Here is a 20,652-nt window from a genome sequence, read left to right as displayed (position 1 = left end):
AAGTGTGCAGCATTTTTCGGCACATAGAATGTGGCATGTTTTCTATTTATCAGTTCAAATAGCATTATAGCACCTAGGGATAGTGTAGCTGTGGTTAAAAATATTCGTGTATATGAAAAATCATTTCACGGCCCACCCCTGAGAACGGCAAGAAAATCAGACAGATTTGGTTTTGTCTTGAGCATCCCAGAAGCTGTTAAGAGCACTGAAACCGAGTTGGACGTAAACAGTATAGAGTTTATCACCTTCACGACGTTCATCATGGAGAAGGACAAGCCCGGAGGATAGTGCAGTATGAGGCTGGTGTTGTAGGAGTCATCTCCAATATTGGACAGCGAAACAGTCACATTAAAGTAGTCCTGGTCCACCACCAGTAAAGTTGGAGAACTTAAAAAAGAGATGAAGCAGATCAACCTTATCTTCTCACAGAGCTAGACATGAATAGTTGTGAAGATGGCGTCACAATATGTCTTCTTATGTGTCGTATACATACGTGGAATTGAAGTCTACTTCAAGTTCCGCTATGCAGGTGTCGTTTCTTGCGCAGTTCCTTTCAAAGGGTACCTGTAAGAACAAAGAAGAGTCAAACCCGGTCCATGTCATGAATAGCTAATAAAAACAGTTGGTTGTGGTTGGGACCAGCTTCCCTCGACAAAGTCTAATCAACTCAGGCCAGATAAAACAAACTCTATACCCGAAACAAAGATGCCCAACTACATAATAAAAAAGTATTTCTTTAATCTTGTTCTACTATCTTAATCTGGTGTTCTTGATGTCTTTGTTTTAATAAATGGGGGGCTGAGCTGAGCCTCAACCATCATATCTGTCTGTGGCGGATATGCAAAAAGCATTGTAAAATAACTGTCAGTCATGCTGAATGAAGTACTGCTGTGAGTGGCAGTCTATTGAATGGCTATTGTCTAATGTTACACAAGAACGCTTAGCTGTTGGATTTTTTTGTAGCTATTCTTTTACCCTTGAAAACATCACCACAGCCAGAAATTGATGACATCATTGTCACTGAGATAAAACCATAGAGGCGACATAGTATCATAGAGAATCCCCAATCTGGACTGGTACCTCAGTGGCGGCCATCTTACCCGTCCAGTTCAAAACTTGCTGTAAATGGAAACTATGAATGGAAAAGGATATTATTGCCTTTTTAATCCTTGTATTTTTTTTTTACCAATATAGCAGTAGTGTTTTTTTTTAATTCAAAGTCAAGCGTGTAAGACAACTGTGTCTGTCTACACTGATAACCCTCCAAATGTGTCTGAACTTAATATGTAAAATGCGTCTTTGATATTCTAAGTGTCAAATACTGCAAACAACAATGTTTTTTACGTAGCTATCCTTTTTTTTGGGGGGGGGGTTCCCCCTTTTTCTCCCAAATTGCGTCCAGCCAATTACCCCACTCTTCCGAGTTGTCCCGGTCGCTGCTCCACCCCCTCTGTCGATCCGGGGAAGGCTGCAGACTACCACATGCCTCCTCCCATACATGTGGAGTCGCCAGCCACTTCTTTTCACCTGACAGTGAGGAGTTTTTCCAGGGGGACATAGCATGTGGGAGGATCACGCTATTCCCCTCAGTTCCCCATCCCCCTCGTACAGGCCCCGACCGACCAGAGGAGGCGCTAGTGCAGCGACCCGGACACTTACCCACATCCGGCTTCCCACCCACAGGCACGGCCAATTGTGTCTGTAGGGACGACCGACCAAGCCGGAGGTAACACGGGGATTTGAACCGCTGATTCCCGTGTTGGTAGGCAACAGACTACACCGCCACGCCACCCGGATACCCTTATGTAGATGTCCTAAATGGATTATGGCATTAGCGGCCTATGTCAGAATCAGCAACAAATAAACACAATAATGTACACTAACAGAAATATGTCAAAAAAAAAAAATGAAAATGTGATTTAAATAGTGAAGTCTTCATTTGCTTGTCATGCCATCATGTGCCCACACTAGATTTGAAGAGAACTTTGAAGGGACCTGAATTACAGAAGTTCTAGTCCCGTCTCCGGGTCAGGCTAACTAAATATGAACCACTTTACCTGATTAGGACATGGATTACCTTTGATTTGCTATACAGAAAGGGAAGTCATGCAAAGGCAGGGTGTAAGATGACTACACCCAATGTAAATACAATTAATCAAAGTGGCTAATTTTGTTTTAGCTATAAGTGGGGAATGTGTGCGTGACATCTCGGGTAGACTGGGTGGTTGGTTGGTAAGGTTGTGCAATATGTGTTGTAAAGTTCCTAACATCTGGCTGACCTCTGTATTCCTTAGCAAACACTAAAAACTATAATGTTTGGGACATCCGGGTGGCATGGCAGTCTATTCCGTTGCCTACCAACACAGGGATCGCAGAAATGATCGCAGAAATGGTTGAATTCCAGGATCATTTCCTCAATCCCTTTACAATCTTTACTTTACAATCTTTACAATATTATTTTTACTTTAAGCACAAGATCATATTGCAGTACCATTTATGAATTGACCACCTGGGCTTTTGGGTAGCATAGCGGTCTATTGCGTTGTCTACCAACACGGGGATCGGCGGTTCGAATCCCCATGTTACGGCCGGCTTGGTTGGGCATCCCTACAGACACAATTGGCCGTGTCTTTGGATGGGAAGCTGGATGTGGGTATGTGTGCTGGCTGCTGCACTAGCGCCCCCTCTGGTTGGTCGGGGCGCCTGTTCAGGGGGGATGAGGAACTGAGGGGAATAGCGTGATCCTCCCGCGCGCTACGTTCCCCTAGCAAAACTCCTCACTGTCAGGTGAAACGAAGCGGCTGGCGACTCCACATGTATCGGAGGAGGCATGTGGTAGTCTGCAGCCCTCCCCGGATCTGCAGAGGAGGTGGAGCAGCGACCGGGACGTCTTGGAAGAGTGGGGTAATTGGCCGGATACAATTGGGGAGAAAAAGGGGGGGGAGTGCCTTTGAGTTCGATATTTGATTGTTTGTTCTGCAGCATTAAACGATACACATCCTACTCCATAGCTGGCCCCACAGCACCTCCACTCACTTTTTGTCACTCTAAATGATCCATATGGTAACAATAAATCTGTCTTTTCTCAATGTTGGTGTTTTTCACTTCTGGGCCACCATGATAATCCCTGCCCTTAGTAAACAACCGGTTACCAATACTCAGATAAGATGGCAGGCAGTTATCCCATGATCTATGATGTCATGTTGCATCTAGTGTTTTAAAGCTGTGATCATTCTAAAGATGTTGCAATGCTGCAATTCTGTGAACTGAAGTTCTAACAACGCTCTTACAGAGAGTAAGAGTTATACGTTACAGAGTAACTTCAACTGTTTTGTACTTAATGACTGCACAAAATTGATACTGTTTCAGGAAGATTCCAGTTGCACATGATCCAGTATAGTAGAAAGCTACTTTATGATTTATCAGCTGATGATATTTTTAAGTTGCTGTGCCAAAGGCCATTCCGATATATGGCTAATAAATGGATGAAAGGCAACACAGATTCGAACATGACTTGTATCACTCTATTGCAAAATTCTGCACCTTTTGTTAAGAGTGATAATGTAAATATGATTTTTTTTCCACATCTTAGAATTAATGTCTATTACATCCTCAGACTGACAGCTGAAATGAAAGACAAATACTGATGGATATATATCTGACTGGTTTTACTCAGCTACTGGTCATACCTCAAGAAGGGACTGTGTAGCACTGTCCACATTTAGGATAGCAGTCGTGTTCTTTGTTTCATGTTGGGAAAATCTTAATCTGATGACGACAGGAGATAATATGTCTTTCACACATTTCTGCAAGAAAAAGAAAATTTGGTTACATATTTTTTGCAAACATTTAAAATTAGAGCAACTTGTGCTCAGCCAGTAAAGCTAACTTGGTTGCTGTTAATCATTTTTGTCTCAAACTAGTTTCTGATTTTGGATATTTCTGTCTTCATGGTAAACTATTTTAGAACGGTATGACTTGTTGAGATTTGCCCTTTCTACTAATGGTTGAGCAATGCAACAATCATATACAAATGATCATTTAAAACGGTCACCGCAGAGGCTTGATTGCAAACAGAATCAAGACACCGATAAAGCACTGTGTTAACTGATGAATATCTATATATATAAAGCAAGAGTGTATGTTTGTATGTTCGCTTAAAACTCCAGAAATACTCATTGTAGAACAAAAAGAAAGGTATCTTTAGAATCAGCACTTTCCGAGGATTGCACACTTCATCTCTCCGGCCGGCAGTCTCGAAGGAGACACCTCACCACTTTCGTGACAAGGCGACTCCAGGCCGAACCACTGCTTTTTCCGACACACACAGAGACGCGTTCATGTGACGAACACAAGCCGACTCCGCCCCGCTCCCGAAGACAGCGTTGCCAATTACTGCTGCTTCACCGAGTCCGGCCATAGTCGGATCTGACGAGACCGGGGCGCGAACCCCGGTCCCCAGTGGGCAACTGCATCGACACAAAGCCGATGCTTAGACCGCAACGCCACCGCGGACATGACCGTCGGTTTTTAAACTCTATATTTTGTCAAGATGAATACGCAATTGAGATATTAATGCATTGTATTTGTTAGTATGTCTGTCAGGAAACGACTGACACCCAAAATTGACATTTTACTAACAATAATACTATTTTTAAACAATTTAAACTTCAGAGAGACATGGTCGAACTTGAACAGCAAAATTGAAAAAGTGAAAATTTTACCTGAAAAACAAAAAGGGGGGGGGGGTGATATGAAGAAACTGAAGAAATGTGTGTTGACATTTATGTTTGCGTTGTTCATGTTGTGGGAAGTTAATTGATAATTGTTGTGAAACTGTTTACAGTTGTATTACAGTGCCTTTGTTGAGTCAGAATAGGGACCAGTAATAGTATGTCGAACTGTCTCAATTTAAATAATTTTTTGGTTAGGTTATGTGCCATTGAGAATGGCCATTTTCTGAGTTTTCCCAGCAATTTAATAAAATAACACTCAAAAAGGAGGGATATATGTGAGTAATATATGTGAGCATATACTGTAGTGTTTACGGTAATTGAAAGCGCTCTCGCTAGTACTGTATTGTTCTGGTAGTGCTGTATGTTGTTGCCTACCTCGTACTTTCATCAAAAACTGACTGACGCTACAAGAAGTCTCCTTTCCGTCATTCACAAGTGAGAAACATCACTGAGTTGTGTTTCTTTTTTCTTTCTTTTTTTTTTTATAAATTTATTTCTGATTTTTCCCTTTTTTCTCCCAATTTAGTGGCCAATCGATCCCTATTTTAATTCAAACACCCACCCTCGCACTGTATGCGTTCGCCAACTGCATCTCTCCGGCCGGCAGTCTCGAAGGAGACCGCCTCGCCACTTTCGTGACAAGGCGACTCCAAGCCGAACCACTGTTTTTCCGACACACACAGAGACGCATTCACGTGACGAACACAAGCCGACTCCGCCCCCCTCCCGAAGACAGCGTTGCCAATGATCGCTGCTTCGTCGAGTCCGGCCATAGTCGGATCTGACGAGACCGGGGCGCGAACCCCAGTCCCCAGTGGGCAACTGCATCGACACAGAGCCGATGCTTAGACCGCTACACCACCGCGGACCCCTTCTTTTTTCTTTCTAAACTCCACTTAAATTTGTAGTACATGCAGTTGGATTAAAGGCGTTGTATGGAATTAAGGAGACCACCGCACTTCCATGTGGACAGGATGTTTGAAGCAGATGTGTTTATCCCTCAGCGCCACGGTGGACTGAAGCTGCCTCACTCCCTTGTCCGTTTCACTGAAGAAGCCTCTGTTTGTGTGTCTCATTGGATCCACGTCTAGTGTATACGAAATATTCAGTCCAGGACTCTGTGCCCCTGCAAGAGGAGGCACAGGACAGTCAAAACTGATTATCAAACACTCACTAATCAGGTGGGGTTTCTGAACTGCTGCTTAGGAACTCTGATTTTACGTCTTTGAGCAAAATTCTTACCTGCCTTGCTCAGGGTTAATTCTGTCATATAAAAGCACACTGACAAGATACCCATAAGTGGAGCAGTATTTGTGGAACTCAGGCAGTCAATGTTTTCAGTGCTTATCTCCTGGGGTCCAAAGCTCAGCTTAGGAGAGACACTTAAGACAGGCCTGGACCTAAAATACACAATTGGCTGTTAGTTTTTTTTTTCCAGACGGATATTTGCTCTATGGTTGTACTGATGTGTTGAGGCAGTCAGAATTGTTTTAAAAAGAAAAATCATAAAACTTATATTTTCTATTCTGCTCAGTTACATCATAGAATATAGAGAGTATATAGATATTATGTGAGGAAAAAGTCTTGCTCATGTGGTCAACATATTTATACCTTAAGACAACTGCGTGTCCGCGTGAACCAACCACGATGTCAGTCAGTCCGTCGTCACCTAGATCAATGTTCCCATCTATTGCCTGTCCGAAGAGCTGCACCTGTGGGTTTATCGTCTCCGCCGCGATTCTCTGGGAAAGGGCAGTTTTGAGTTTGATTTTGAGTTTATTAGTATTCACGCTCACAGTTATAGAAGCATAATTTACATTAATACAAATAGAAATATGTCTATACAAGATTGTACATCATAAAAGTTTAAAACTATACATACTATATCTATATACACACATGCACCCATACATTCATACTCACACATACGCATTTGCAAATACAACCATACAGTTCAGAATCAGAAACACTTTGTCGTTTCATTTCACGTGCGCAAGTGCATGAAATGAAACAAAACATCGTTTCCCCCAGCCCACAGCAGTGCAACACAAAGACAAAAACACAAATCCAAAAACTACAAGAACATATATATCCAAACTAATGCATAAATCTAAACTAAACAAAAGAAATCACTGTCCAGGAGAACCAACGCCGGCCAGGATGACTGTCAGAACTGCTGGTCTGCATGGGCTAGCAGTTAGCTTAGCCTGCCCCGCTTCCACATCCCGTCAGACCGCCCTCGGTGTTACCTCTTTGGGCACAGCTTCCGGCAGGGCCGTGGTCTCTGGGCCCACAGGATGCAGCAGACCAAGCTCTCCCATCCGATCCAGTGCCAGCTCTCCCAGCAGTCAAACGAAGACAAACTTAGACGCAGACGTGGACAAAGACATTGCATGGACGGTACTGGGTGAGGCTGCCGCAAACATGAATTTGCGCCACCATCTTCCCACACTGGAAGCGGCATACATCCATGCATACATTTTAAAATGCCATAACAACAATATATAACATAAACACAAACAAATAGATGCCAAAGGCTTCAACTATCCATCTTTTGTTCAGTTCTGTAGTTCAGTCTGACTGCTGTAGGCAGGGTTGCTGCTTCCGGCCTGTTTGTTCTGCACTGGACGTGTGTAAAATTGTTGCTGCTCCATAGCAGTCTGTATGTCTGCTCTTGTGTGTGGGAGCAAGTCATGGAGTGGATGTTGTGCATATGTCGTGTCTTCGACCAGGTGAATGGCAGCCCCTTCCCTCCTGCTCTAATTCACTCCTCTATCCCAACCCCAACATTCATTCATTAATTCTTCACCCTCTATACCCGCTTATCCAATTCAGCGTCACAGGGAGCTGGTGCTTCTCCAAACAGGCATCGGTCAGAATGCAAGGAGACACCCTGAATATGTCTTCAGCCCATCATAGTATACACAATCACTCACCCCTTAGGGCAGCATAAGAGTCCCCACCTCGTCTAACATGCATGTTAGATGAGATGAAGACTCGTCGAACATGCCTGTTTTTGGACTAGGGTAGAAAACCTATGCGAAATATGGGGGCGACATATACGTATGCAGTACAAGGGTCTGGAATTAAACTCAGGACCCTCTTGCAGTGAGACCTGAGTGTTAATCACTTTGCCATCTTGCCACCCTTTGCACCTAACAGGGAGATTAAAACAACTATGGGTGTTGTCTGGTTATGAGGGTATGTGGTACACTTTTTCAACAACATGGTGTCTCCTACCACCAGGCTCCCCGTTTTGCAGTTGTGGTTGCCCTATGTTAGAAATATCTGCGTACCCTAATGTGAACGCCCATGTTTTACCATCCATCCATCCATTATCCAAACCACTTATCCTGCTCTCAGGGTTGCGGGGATGCTAGAGCCTATCCCAGCAGTCATTGGGCGGCAGGCGGGGAGACACCCTGGACAGGCCGCCAGACCATCACAGGGCCCACACACACATTCACACCTAGAGACAATTTTGTACTGCCGATTCACCTGACCGACATGTCTTTGGATTGTGGGAAACCAGAGCACCCGGAGGAAACCCACGCAGACACGGGGAGAACATGCAAACTCCACACAGAGGACGACCCGGGACGACCCCTGAGGTTGGACTACCCCAGGGCTCAAACCCAGGACCTTCTTGCTGTGAGGCGACCGCGCTAACCACCGCGCCACCGCCCAATTCAGCTTCAAATGGGCCCGAGTTAACCTTAAACAGTGTCACCTGGCTAAAATTGTCGCGTATTCCCGTGCGTTTGTCACCAAGGTAGATGTACACAGCGCCCCTGTTGTCATCCTCGAGCGGAGCACCAACAGCCACATCTCTGAGATCATCTCCATTCAGATCAGCAAGTGTAGAGATGGTGGTACCAAATCTGCCCTGGGATGCTTCAGAGATGGTCATCACACTTTTCAGTTCCAGCTGTGGGAAAACAGACACATTGATCCGATTAATGAAAATGATCAATAACGACATGCATAATTACTCCCTGGTAAACTTATAAATACGGAATACATACTGAGTCTTTTAGCTGTACTCCTAATCAAATCCCACCTGATCAGTCAACATGTAGATGTAGATCTGTCCTTCTCTCTTCTCCCGAGGTTGGTAAAACAGTGGTGCGCCTACCAGCAGGAAGTCTGTGTTCGTGTCTGAGTCAACATCATGTGCGCTCACCTCTGACCCGAAGTAAGAACCGATCTGGAGGTTTGTGGAACGAACATGAAAATTTAGAAAAGCAAGTTGAGGCAGAATAGTAGAGCATGCATACTATGCTCTGTGATCTCGTAACTGTTTATGAAGCAACTCCCAAAAAAGACGCCGCGCTGAGGACTTGAACTTAACCTAGAGCTCCGTTGAACTTCAACGACGGCAATTTTGTCCAATGAATTAGTGACACTTGACAATCTGGTCCCTTAAGTAATATGTAACTACCTGTTACAATGTAGTTAAGAATTAGTTAAATGTGGGAACGTAACAATAATTATCGTAGAGTGAAGGGATGATTGAAATACTATTGATTAACGACTATCGCCTTCTGTCTCGTTAATAAATAGAGAGGGTGGGAACTTAACAGCAGCTACTGTAGAATGCTGTGACGACCAATTGTATTATTATAATACTTTGAATTCATTAGTTAATGTCTAAGCTAGCGGCACGGTGGCGCGGTGGTTAGCGCGGTCGCCTCACAGCAAGAAGATCCTGGGTTCGAGCCCCGAGGTAGTCCAACCTTGGGGGTCGTCTCAGGCCGTCCTCTGTGTGGAGTTTGCATGTTCGCCCCGTGTCTGCGTGGGTTTCCTCCGGGAGCTCCGGTTTCCTCCCACAGTCCAAAGACATGTAGGTCAGGTGAATCGGCCATACTAAGTTGTCCCGAGGTGTGTGTGTGTCAGCCCTGTGTGTGTGTCAGCCCTGTGTGATGGCCTGGCGGCCCGTCCAGGGTGTCTCCCCGCCTGCTGCCCAATGACTGCTGGGATAGGCTCCAGCCTCCCCGCAACCCTGAGAGATAAGTGGTTCGGATAATGGATGGATGGATGTCTAAGCTACTACCCTACTATTGCAGGACACTACTAAGAGACTCGCTGTCATGATGATCTATATTATGAAAGAATAACTGGTCTATTTCACTATGTTTGGTAGGTTATTGCTTTTTTGTGGGGGCGGGGGTCCCCCTTTTTCTTCCCAATTGTATCCGGCCAATTACCCCACTCTTCTGAGCTGCGCTGGTTGCTGATTCGCGGAGGGCTGCAGACTACCACATGCCTCCTCCAGTACATGTGGAGTTGCCAGCCACTTCCTTTCACCTGACAGTGAGGCGTTTCACCAGGGGGATGTAGCGCGTGGGAGGACCATGCTATTCCCCCCAGTTCCCCCTCCCCCCCGAAACAGGCGCCCTGACCGGCCAGATGAGGCGCTAGTGCAGCGACCAAGACACATACCCACATCCGGCTCCCCACCCGCAAACACGGCCAATTGTGTCTGTAGGGACGCCCGACCAAGCCGGAGGTAACGCGGGGATTCGAACCAGTGATCCCCATGTTGGTAGGCAATGGAATGGACCACCACCCCACCCGGGCGCCGTACATTAGCTATTTATTCATTACTTATTACTTGTTTGTTTGTTTGTTTGTTTGTTTGTGTGTTGTATGAAAATATTCTTGAAAGTTACCAACCTGCTCCCCATTCAGTCTTTGTGCCACGATCCAGTTGTCGCCATCTCGTCTGAACAGTACGACTTGTCCCTTGTGCTCAAATCTCGGTGCACCAGTGAAATATAGAGTAGTCTTGTTCTTCTCCCCAGCAGCAAGAGCATATCCTGTATTAAAAACCTCAGTTAGCAATCACAACGACAGTCCACTAAAAAAGAAAAAAGCACCTGTATCAGACGGTGACACCTTGATAGTATGGGGTGTAGACCTGATTACACCTCCAAACTACACTTAAATATTTTGTGCTTTTGTCCTCAGAAAATATATATCTATCTTGAAACACTGATGTGATTTGGTACGTTAGTAAGGGATCAAGTCAGCCTAAGAAAAGGTTAGTATGCCGAGATGTGCAGACAGACCTAGATGCTGCACATCCTTTTCCCACCCAGAGAGGAGGTTGTAAAAGGATTCGTGACGTCTAAGCGTTCCTGTTGCCATCTTTTCACAGGCAGCGCTTTAGTTGACGATCAAACTAATAGCATGCACAAATTCAATGGAAATTTTCAATTACAAGGGGAGAAAACAGATTGATTGTGTGATCTTCATTACCCATGTAGGAGTTGTTCTTTATGTCGGGATCCTGAATTGGTTTCACAACCGAGTCTGGGCCATGCAGCTCATAGAGAGAACCCTGCCATCCATTCGTTCCCACAGCACCCAGCACCAAGGTATCCTATTGAAAATGTGTATAGCACTGAATTTAGTGATATTGTAGGTGCACTGTTAGTGGTTTGGGTGTTCTTGGACACTTGAATTCACAGTAGAAAGCTCTATGGATAGGTCCTGCAGCTAACAAAATACCTGCGACAGTGGGCTATCAGCTTGATAAACAATGGGACATATATACGCACTCTCTTCCAACCTCCTTTGCATTCTCTATGCCAGATTTACATGTACGCTAACTGCTCGTGTGATTTATACTCAGATGTCTGCAAACTGGAAGATAGCAAAAACTCTAGGTGTATAGGCAACCACGTAAACAAATCTGAAGTGTTTTCTGTGGAGTAGGCCTGGCCTCAAATATTCAAATATTCGGATTCTTGTTCGGCAGGTTGTATTCAAAAACAATTTCAGTGTTCAGATGTTTAATTTCTTTTCTGCACAGCCATGTTAGGAGTTTTATGTACAGACTCTTGACCAGCTATCCCGTTGCACAGCCAAGACAATATTCAAATGAGCCAAAGCCTTCCGAAAACAGATTTTACTTCAGTTATTAAGAAAAAAAAGCAGAGTACTGAAACAAAGAAAACAAGACTATTTTGTGGCCTATATAGCAGTGGCGATTCTTAATGGGGAGTGTAATAATGGTGGGGACTGACATTTCAGCACATCGCCTGTTCTAGTTGGTTTTCTGATGTGGCTGCAGCAGGTTTGTCAAATCATTCTCATCAAATCAGTCTCATAAATTTATCAACTATTCATTTTAATGTTTAATATTTTACAGCTAAACTACTAAAATTTATTGACTAATCAAATCAGTCTCATAAAATATACTAAACTATCAATTTGGAACTCTGATTAATAATTAAATTATTAATCACGACTTACATTACCATATCAATAGCTGGCAAAGTTTGAAGGTCTTTTGAGTTCTCAATAGTAGAGGTTGGCAGTATTCACTCTTGTGCAACATTAAATAGACCAGCACATATAATTAAAGCGTTTTGTTAAGTGTTGTTATTTGATGGCGCCCTTACTCATTGTATTGCGGCACATCCGGATGTGACGTCACCACGTTCTCTGTGTGCGACAGTGTGTGTTTGTAAGAGTCGGTAGTATGCTGTATTTGCCTTAACAAATATGCCTAACGTTAAAGGCTAAAGAGAAAACAGTCGAGCTTTGCTTATCCTCCATACGCAAAGAAGAAGATTGCGCACCCCAGCTCAACAGGTTATGGGCCCAGGCATAGTTGGACACAAGCTAGCATTCCGGAAGAAGTTTAACGCAAAGTATTACACGGAACTTCTACAGGCTATGTGGACCAACGTGGAGATAAGTGAGCGTTTATATCACAGAGTTTCTCAGAAGAAGTTTTACGCGACGTATTATGCGTTAGCCAGTGAAGCTAACAAGCTAGCTTAGCAAAGAAAAAGTATAGCAAGCTAGTAGGCCACGGTAAAATTAGCGCGTTAGCAAAATGGCAAGCAGAGCAACAGGAGTCATGGCACCGCAGCTTTTGTTCGACGAATCCGAAGATAAGTACGGCCTTTGGGAAACAAGATTCCTGGGCTGCTGACATACCCTGAAGCTAAAAGAGACTATTTTACGCGAGCCCACCGGCGCTAGCGAAGAACAGTTAGCTGACGAGAGGAGAAGGAATGCTGATTGCTATGCTGAGCTAATAAGACTGATAGATGATAAAAGCCTATCGCTGATAAGACATGAAGCCGCTGATGATGGCGGGAAGGCTCTGAGAATACTGAAAGAACATCATTCCGGAAAAAGCAAGCCGCGGATAATACATTTATACACGTCGTTGATCAAGCTATGCATGGCAAATAACGAGAGTGTTACCAACTACATAATAAGGGCGGAGAACCTCATTACGGCTCTGAGAGATGCAGGCAAGACCATGAGTGATGGACTGATCATAGCCATGATACCAAGCGGGCTACCAGACTCTTCTAAGCCGCTAGCCGTCCACATAACACAAAACGAAGATAACGTTACGTTCGCAGACTGTAAAAGAAGACTACGGCTCTATGAAGAGGCTGAGAAAATGGACACGGCAAGATCTACGGATATTGTGATGAAGACATTTGCAAGGCAAGGCCGAGGCTCCACCAAGACACACGCTAGCAACGGAAAAGATGAAGATGGCAGAAGATGAAGATGTGTTACAAGTGTGGAATAAAAGGGCACAAGGCAAGAAAATGTTTTCGAAGTGTGGTGCAGTTACTGCAAAAATAATACACACCAAGAATCGCTGTGCAAGAAAAAGGGGGAACAAGATGGTGTCAGAAAAGTCGCGGAGGAACAAAATAGTGACCAAGACCATCTCTTCAAGGCCAGGCACACAATGAACGAGAAACCACCAGACAACGTGAAGATGAAAGGCATCGTGGTGGATGCAGGACCAACATCCCACATCGTGAATGACATCGGAAAATTTAAAAGCTTCGGCAACTCATTCCAGCCTGACACCCATTCAGTGGAGTTAGCCGATGGGACCAAATGCAGTGGAATAGCACAACGAAGAGGAACGGTGATGATAGGTCTACTAGACAGCACCGGACGACAGCACAGAACACAGCTACGGGATACACTATATATGCCTTCATACCCACATGACATCTTTTCGGTGGCAAGAGCAACAAATGGAGGGGAGACCATCACTTTCAAGAAAGGGGGCAGTCGCATGGTTACCAAGGACAGTGGCAGGTTTGACATCCACGATAGTGGAAATTTGAATTACTTGCCAACTGTTGAGGAGAGTGTTAACCAATGTAAAGGGTGTCACGACATGCAAACATGGCATGAAATTTTGGGTCACTGTAACTATGAAGATATACAAAAGTTACAAGGTGTAGTGAAAGGCATGGAGATAAAAGGAAGTGCAGTCAGACCAGATCAGTTATGTGAAGTGTGTACACAAGGCAAATTCACCCAGATGAGAAATAGGGAGCCAGACAGAAAGGCTAAGAAACCCTTAGAACTAGTCCACACTGACTTAGCCGGTCCCATGCCAACACAGAGCATAGAAGGGTACAGATATGCACAGTCTTTTACAGACAACTACTCAGGTACCATGTTGGTGTATTTTCTAAGGTTCAAGAGTGATACAGTGAAAGAAACAGAAAGGTTCTTAGCAGACATAGCACCTTACGGAGAAGTCAAGTTTATCCGTTCAGATAACGGCACTGAGTTTACAAGCCGAGACTTCCAGGCACTGTTAACCAAGAATAGGATTAGACACGAGACGTCTGCACCCTATTCCCCCCCCCCCAAATAACACAGCAGAGAGAGGTTGGCGAACTCTCTATGATATGAGCAGATGCATACTGATAGAAAGCGAGTTACCAGATAAGCTATGGAACTACGCTATGCAGACAGCAGCTTATGTGAGGAACAGGTACCACAGCAGGCGCACAAAGAAAACGTCATACGAGCCGTTCACAGGCAAGAAACCAAACGTATTCAAACTGCAGAAATTTGGATCAATGTGTTTTGCTTACAAGCAAAAGAAAGGGAAGCTAGACTCTAGGTGCGAGCAAGGTGTTTTCACTGGCTATGATAAAAACAGCCCAGCTTATCTAGTGTACTATCCAGACACAGAGAGGGTTCAAAAGCACAGGTTGGTGAAGTTCACAACCAAGACAGTCAAAGAAAAGGAAACACCAACACCTGAGTCATACATAGAATATGGTGATAGGAATGTACATCCCAGGGTCGATGACAGTGAAGAAATGTTGTTGATGAAAATGTGGAAAATGGACCAGGTCAGGGTGTTCAGAGTGGAGTTTCTGGGACTGTACCTGAACAGACTGAACGCACACAGCTGGGCAAAGTCACCGAGACTGTAATCAGAAGGAACCCACCGCGAACCAAGAGGAGACCAGCTTACCTACAGGAATTCGAGACTGAGGATACAGAGGACAAACTGCAAACATGCGTGGACTCTTGTTATAGAGCAGTATGCGACATCCCTCAAACCTACCAGGACGCCATAGCATCAACCAAATCAAGGCAGTGGAAAAATGCCATGACCGAGGAGATGTGATCACAGGAGGAGAACGAGACCTTCAGCCTCACCCAGTTGCCACCAGGTAAACAGGCAGTGTGGGGGGGGTAGATGGGTCTACACACTCAAGTGTGACATTGATGGATCTGATAAGTACAAGGCGAGATTGGTAGCAAAAGGCTACAGTCAGAAACCAGGAACTGACTACGAGGAGACATTCTCACCCACAGCTGATATGACAAGTGTAAGAATGGTCATGCAGAAGGCAGCGCAGGAGAACCTAGTCTTACACCAGATGGACGTTAAGACAGCCTATTTGAATGCACCAATTGACTGCGAAATCTATACAGAGCAAACGGAAGGTTATGAGAAAAAGTCCGAGACGTGCGAAAGCTAGTATGCAAGTTGCAGAAGTCTCTCTATGGTCTAAAGCAGTCAGGCAGAAACTGGAACGCTATGCCACATACATGTTTGAGTGAAAATGGTTTTGTACAGAATCCTGCTGATCACTGTGTGTATGCAAGAGAAAAACATAATGGAAAGCTAATTTTGGAATACTGTCCTACTGAGCAAATGATGGCTGATGTAATGACAAAGCCAGCCACCAAGCTAAAGCTAAAGAGGTTTGCTCAAGACATGTTTGGCACTTAGAAATGTAAAGAGTGTGTTCTCATTGTCAAGGTAAAGAAGAAGCCTTATTTTTTTTAAATTTTATTTTATTTTTTGTTTTCCAGGTAACCCAATGAGCTAAAAGTGTTGTTATTTGATGGCGCCCTTACTCGTTGTATTACGGCACATTCGGATGTGACGTCGCCACGTTCTCAGTGTGCGACCGTGTGTGTTGTAAGAGTCGGTAGTAGAGAGTTGGAGACCTGCCGTATTTGCCTAAATAAATATGCCTAACGTTAAAGGCTAAAGAGAAAACACTCAAGCTTTGCTTATTCTCCATACGCAAAGAAGAAGATTGCGCACCCCAGCTCAACACGTTTATTTACAAAATTCTATAATCACGAAATTATCAATAATAAAAACACACAATATTTAATTTCACTAGGCGTATCTAACTAATCTACTACAAAGAAGAGGGTGTGTGCGAGAGAAAGAAAGCGTGTATAAGATGCCAGTCCAGTTGCTGATGCTAATGCACCTTTAAACTGGTTTGCCAACCGCCATAAAACACGGAATAATGATAATAAGAAGAGGAAGAAGACGAAGAAGAAGAAGAAGAAGAAAGAATATTAATAATAAGACCCTGAGAGCAGGATAAGCGGATGATGGATAATGGCGTGGATAATAAGAAGATGGAGAAGAAGAAGATGAAGAAGGAAGAAGAATATAAGAAAAAGAAGACAACGAAAGAAGAAGAATGACTAAGAAGAAGAAGAAACAAGAAGAATAAGAAAGGAGAAATAATAAGAGAATAATAAAGAATATGTATAATAATAATTTTAAGAAGAAGGAATAAGAAATAATAATGATGATAAGAAAAAAGAATAAGATGAATAATAAGAAGAAAGAAGAAGAAGAAATAAAAAATAAAAAAGAAGAATAATAAGCAGAAGAAGAAGAAAGAATGAATAATAATAATGATAACAATAGCAATAATAATCATAATCATCATCATTGTCATCATTACATTTATATAGCGCTTTTCTAGACACCCAAAGCGCTTCATATTGAAGGGGGTAACTCACCTCAACCACCACCAATGTGTAGCACCCACCTGGGTGATGCACGGCAGCCATTTTGCACCAGAACGCTCACCACACGTCAGCTCGAGGTGGAGAGGTTTTTCGTTTGTTTTGTTTTGTTTTGTTTTTTACAAAATACCCCCATTATTCCAGCTATAATAATGTTGTGGTGAGAAATTGTGCTTGTAAATGAATTTCCACGCCAATGAAGCCTGTTTGGGAAAATTTGGCAGTTTAACTGCTATTTTATTTATTTTATAATTGCATACCAATAGGAAGGGGAGCCCACTAATTTGGTTAAAAACGAATTTGGAATGAAGTTCCACATGGAGGAGTCATTTTTCAAAAAATGCTCTCACCAGTTAATGTTAAACACGTTGTTCAAGGTAGAGAAGTCCAAAAAGTCAAGACCACCATTGTGGAGAGGGAGTAGTCATTGAGCCAATCACATGGGGGGATGATTAGGTGGCCAGATGGAGAGAGCCAGGCTGGACATTTTACCAGGATACCGGGGAACCCCCTAGTCTTTGTGATGACTGTCATGGGATCTTTAACGACCACAGTGAGTCAAGACCTCGGTTTAACGTCTCCTCCGAAGGATGGCAACTCCTACAGCAGTGTCCCCGTCACTGCACTGGGGCATTGAGATTTTATTTGTTGATTTTATTAGGACCAGAGGGAAGACTGCCCCCTACTGGCCCAACAACACCACTTCCGGCAGCATTTTCTTTGGGTGTCTCCCATCCAAGTACTAGCCAAGCCCACACCTGCTTAGCTTGTGTCATTTGGCAGAGCCAGGGTACATGTTGGTATGGCTGCCAGCAGTAGTGATGATGATGATGATGATGATGATGATGATAAGAAGAAGTACACGAATAAGAAGACAGAAGAAGAAGACAATAAGAATAAGAAGAAAGAAGAAGACGAATAGAATAAGAATAAGACAAATAAGATCAATAATAAGGAATAATAATAATAATGATGATGATGATAAGAAGAAGAAGAAGACTAAGATGAAGAAGTCTAAGAAGAAGAAGTTGGCAGGTGGTGAAAATGGACATGAGGAAGGTGGAAGTCTTCACAATGGATGCATCCGATGTATATATGCAACATCTGCAAAATATCCAACCACAACCACAATAAAACAGCTGAAGCATCACAAAGGAAATCACACACTGACATCTGAGATGGCCGGGCCATGTGCTAAGGATGAAATAGGACTGAACCCCTGGAGTTTGCGGTGGACCCCACCTGGGAAAAGAAAACCCGGAAGGCTTAAAACCACTTGGTGCCGAGCAGTGACAGAAGAGCTGGCCGAGAAGAAACTGACATGGGGAGAGGCACAACATGCTGCCAGTGACCGGGTGTGATGGAGAAAGCTGATCGCAGCCTTACGTCTCATCAGAGATGAAGAAGGGTAAGTAAGTTAAGTGCCTTTCCTGCTAACGATCAGCTGACCCGTAAGCACAATTTAAACAGAAGTGCAAAAGGAAGAATTGAAAGCTACGACCGTATTCATGGTCCATCACCAGTCTTCAGTCTTGATTTGTTTTTTACTGTCTGATTAATTTAGAGAAAATATTTGGATATTTGTTTTGAAAATGCACCAAATATCTGAAGCTTGGAAAAAAAGGGTATGTGGGATAGCCCTAATGTAGAGCAACAATTATAGTACAGGAAAGGTAAAGGTGGTTACAATATGGGCTGAGCCATAATGTAGATGTGTACGCTGTGCTAGGCCCACCGTAAAGCTAACTGAGATTTCAGAGGTCTGCATTTTTTGCAGATATTGCAGCTACACTTAGCCAGAAGCCCCTTGTTTGTGTTAAGGGCTCAAAAGATATTTCCCCCCCCCAGATATTTGTGAGTTGCATATCTTTAAACATGTGTTTCTGTCTGACCTGTATTTGCTCACCTTGTGGTAGATAGCACTGAATCCAGTCTGAGACAGTTCATCACCCAAGTTGTCAGACAGTGCCGCTGTGGAGCCTAAATGCAAAGTTACACTTGTTAGTGTTCCAGGGCCACACTAAGAAAATACTGTAATATGAAGAGGTTTTGACAACATAAGTGTGTAGGGGAAGTGAGTACAAATATATATATATATTACCACCTTCAATGTTAAAAATCTTTCTTTGAAAATTTTCCAGGATTTTCGGGAGTCCTTGATAGTCTTCGATTTGGAAGGTGTTATTAGTTTTGGGCGCTGAAGCGATGTAACGAAGTTTTTCCATTTCAGTGTTTTTGACCTGCAAAAAGAAAGCTGCCTGAGATGGGAGGGTCGCTCAGAATTTAACATCAACCAAAACAAGAGCCACAGACAAAAAAATATTTTTGAACAGCATTGAATCACTTTCAAACAAGTTATTGCTACTCCTGCTTCTACTACATCTACAAAATAAATAGATAAACAAATGCCTGTGAATGTTCTCATTCATCCAGGTCATGGTTATCCAAAGGAGTTGAACTGATTCAACTCCTTTGGATAAATAAACAAATGCAACAGTACTTATTACTAGTTACTGCTTTAAACCTGCAATCTGTAAATTTACATGTTATCGACATCTTCTGGCGACAAGAGGTAATCAAAACACAATTTTTTAACTTGAAAATGTGTTTTGTGTAACATGCATGGATAAGTAGACACGTTAGCCCTAACGGGTCGGACCCTTTAGCCGAGCGGTTAGCGATGTCGCCCGCGATGCAGGAAATACGGGTTCGTGTCCCGGCTGCGGCGGGTCCTGTGGTTGTCCCCCGAATTCGCTACAGTATATTATGCAATGACTTGATGAAATTAGACTGTAAAACAGGATGCAATAATTTAATTATTACAGGAAATCGTGTATATGCTGCCATTGTCGTATATTTAATTCAAGGTGTTAAATATCTTCTTGGTCAAAACTGCAGTCTCTAAGGTTTTGCATGATCATATCCATTTGAAATGTGATGACGGTGTTGCGATTCTGTTGGACAATCAGTCAGTGTTACAGTAGGATAACATAGAGGGATGAAGGAGTCAAAGAGACAGACCTGTTGACACCAATTTACTCGGACCACAAAACAAGGCGTAGCAGCCACTGTTGCTTGTGTGCCGTCAACTCACCAGCAGACAGCGATCTGCTGGTGAGTTGAAGACGTCAACGCAGAAGACATCAAATCAGAGCTAGATAACTCGATCCATCCATTATCTGAACCGGTTATCCTGCTCTTAGGGTCGCGGGGATGCAGGAGCCTATGGAAGCCTGTTTTACCTCAGTTATTAGTCTAAATTGTTTTTAAGTACTTCATAGATTGCTTTTCCATTATTAAAAATAAAAGCTAGCATATTAGATAACAAGTTTTATACTTTTTTTGGGGCGGGGGGTTCTCCCCTTTTTCTCCCCAATTGTACTTAACCAATTACCCGACTTTCTGAGCCATCCCGGTCGCTGGTCCGGGGATGGCTGCAGACTACCACACGCCTCCTCCGAAACATGTGGGGTCGCCAGCCGCTTCTTTTCACCTGACAGTGAGGAGTTTCACCAGGGGGATGTAGCGCGTGGGAGGATCACACTATTCCCCCCAGTTTCCCCTCCCCCCCAAACAGGCGCCCCGACCGACCAGAGGAGGCACCAGTGCAGCGACCAGGACACATACCTATATCCGGCTTCCCACCCGCAGACACGGCCAATTGTGTCTGTAGGGGCGCCCGACCAAGCCGGAGGTAACACGGGGATTCAAACCGGCGATCCCCGTGTTGGCAGGCAACGGAATAGACCGCTTCGCTATCCGAACGCAACAGTTTTTATTCTCAGAATAGAGGAACACTTTCAATCTGTTCTTATTGTTGTCA

General features: G+C 43.8%; 1 protein-coding gene across 1 annotated transcript in view; it reads right to left on the bottom strand.

Moving 5' to 3' along the window:
- The window catches only part of zmp:0000001082 (integrin alpha-D), a 76,276-nt gene that overhangs the window by 26,984 nt on the left and 28,640 nt on the right, over positions 1-20,652 (bottom strand). Inside the window, exons 9-20 of the mRNA XM_056280241.1 lie at positions 18,934-19,069; positions 18,736-18,809; positions 10,998-11,121; positions 10,413-10,555; positions 8,797-8,943; positions 8,467-8,664; positions 6,348-6,478; positions 5,979-6,136; positions 5,696-5,862; positions 3,690-3,806; positions 494-564; positions 246-387 (exon numbers count right to left, since the gene is read on the bottom strand). Of these exons, the coding sequence (XP_056136216.1) occupies positions 246-387; positions 494-564; positions 3,690-3,806; positions 5,696-5,862; positions 5,979-6,136; positions 6,348-6,478; positions 8,467-8,664; positions 8,797-8,943; positions 10,413-10,555; positions 10,998-11,121; positions 18,736-18,809; positions 18,934-19,069 (1,608 nt within the window). The remainder of the gene's footprint in view (positions 1-245; positions 388-493; positions 565-3,689; positions 3,807-5,695; positions 5,863-5,978; positions 6,137-6,347; positions 6,479-8,466; positions 8,665-8,796; positions 8,944-10,412; positions 10,556-10,997; positions 11,122-18,735; positions 18,810-18,933; positions 19,070-20,652) is intronic.

This window comes from Lampris incognitus, chromosome 5 (genome assembly GCF_029633865.1).
Source record: "Lampris incognitus isolate fLamInc1 chromosome 5, fLamInc1.hap2, whole genome shotgun sequence".
Lineage (NCBI taxonomy): Eukaryota > Metazoa > Chordata > Actinopteri > Lampriformes > Lampridae > Lampris > Lampris incognitus.
The sequence above is the reverse complement of the archived record's forward strand: the minus strand, read 5'-3'. Positions and strand labels throughout refer to the sequence as shown.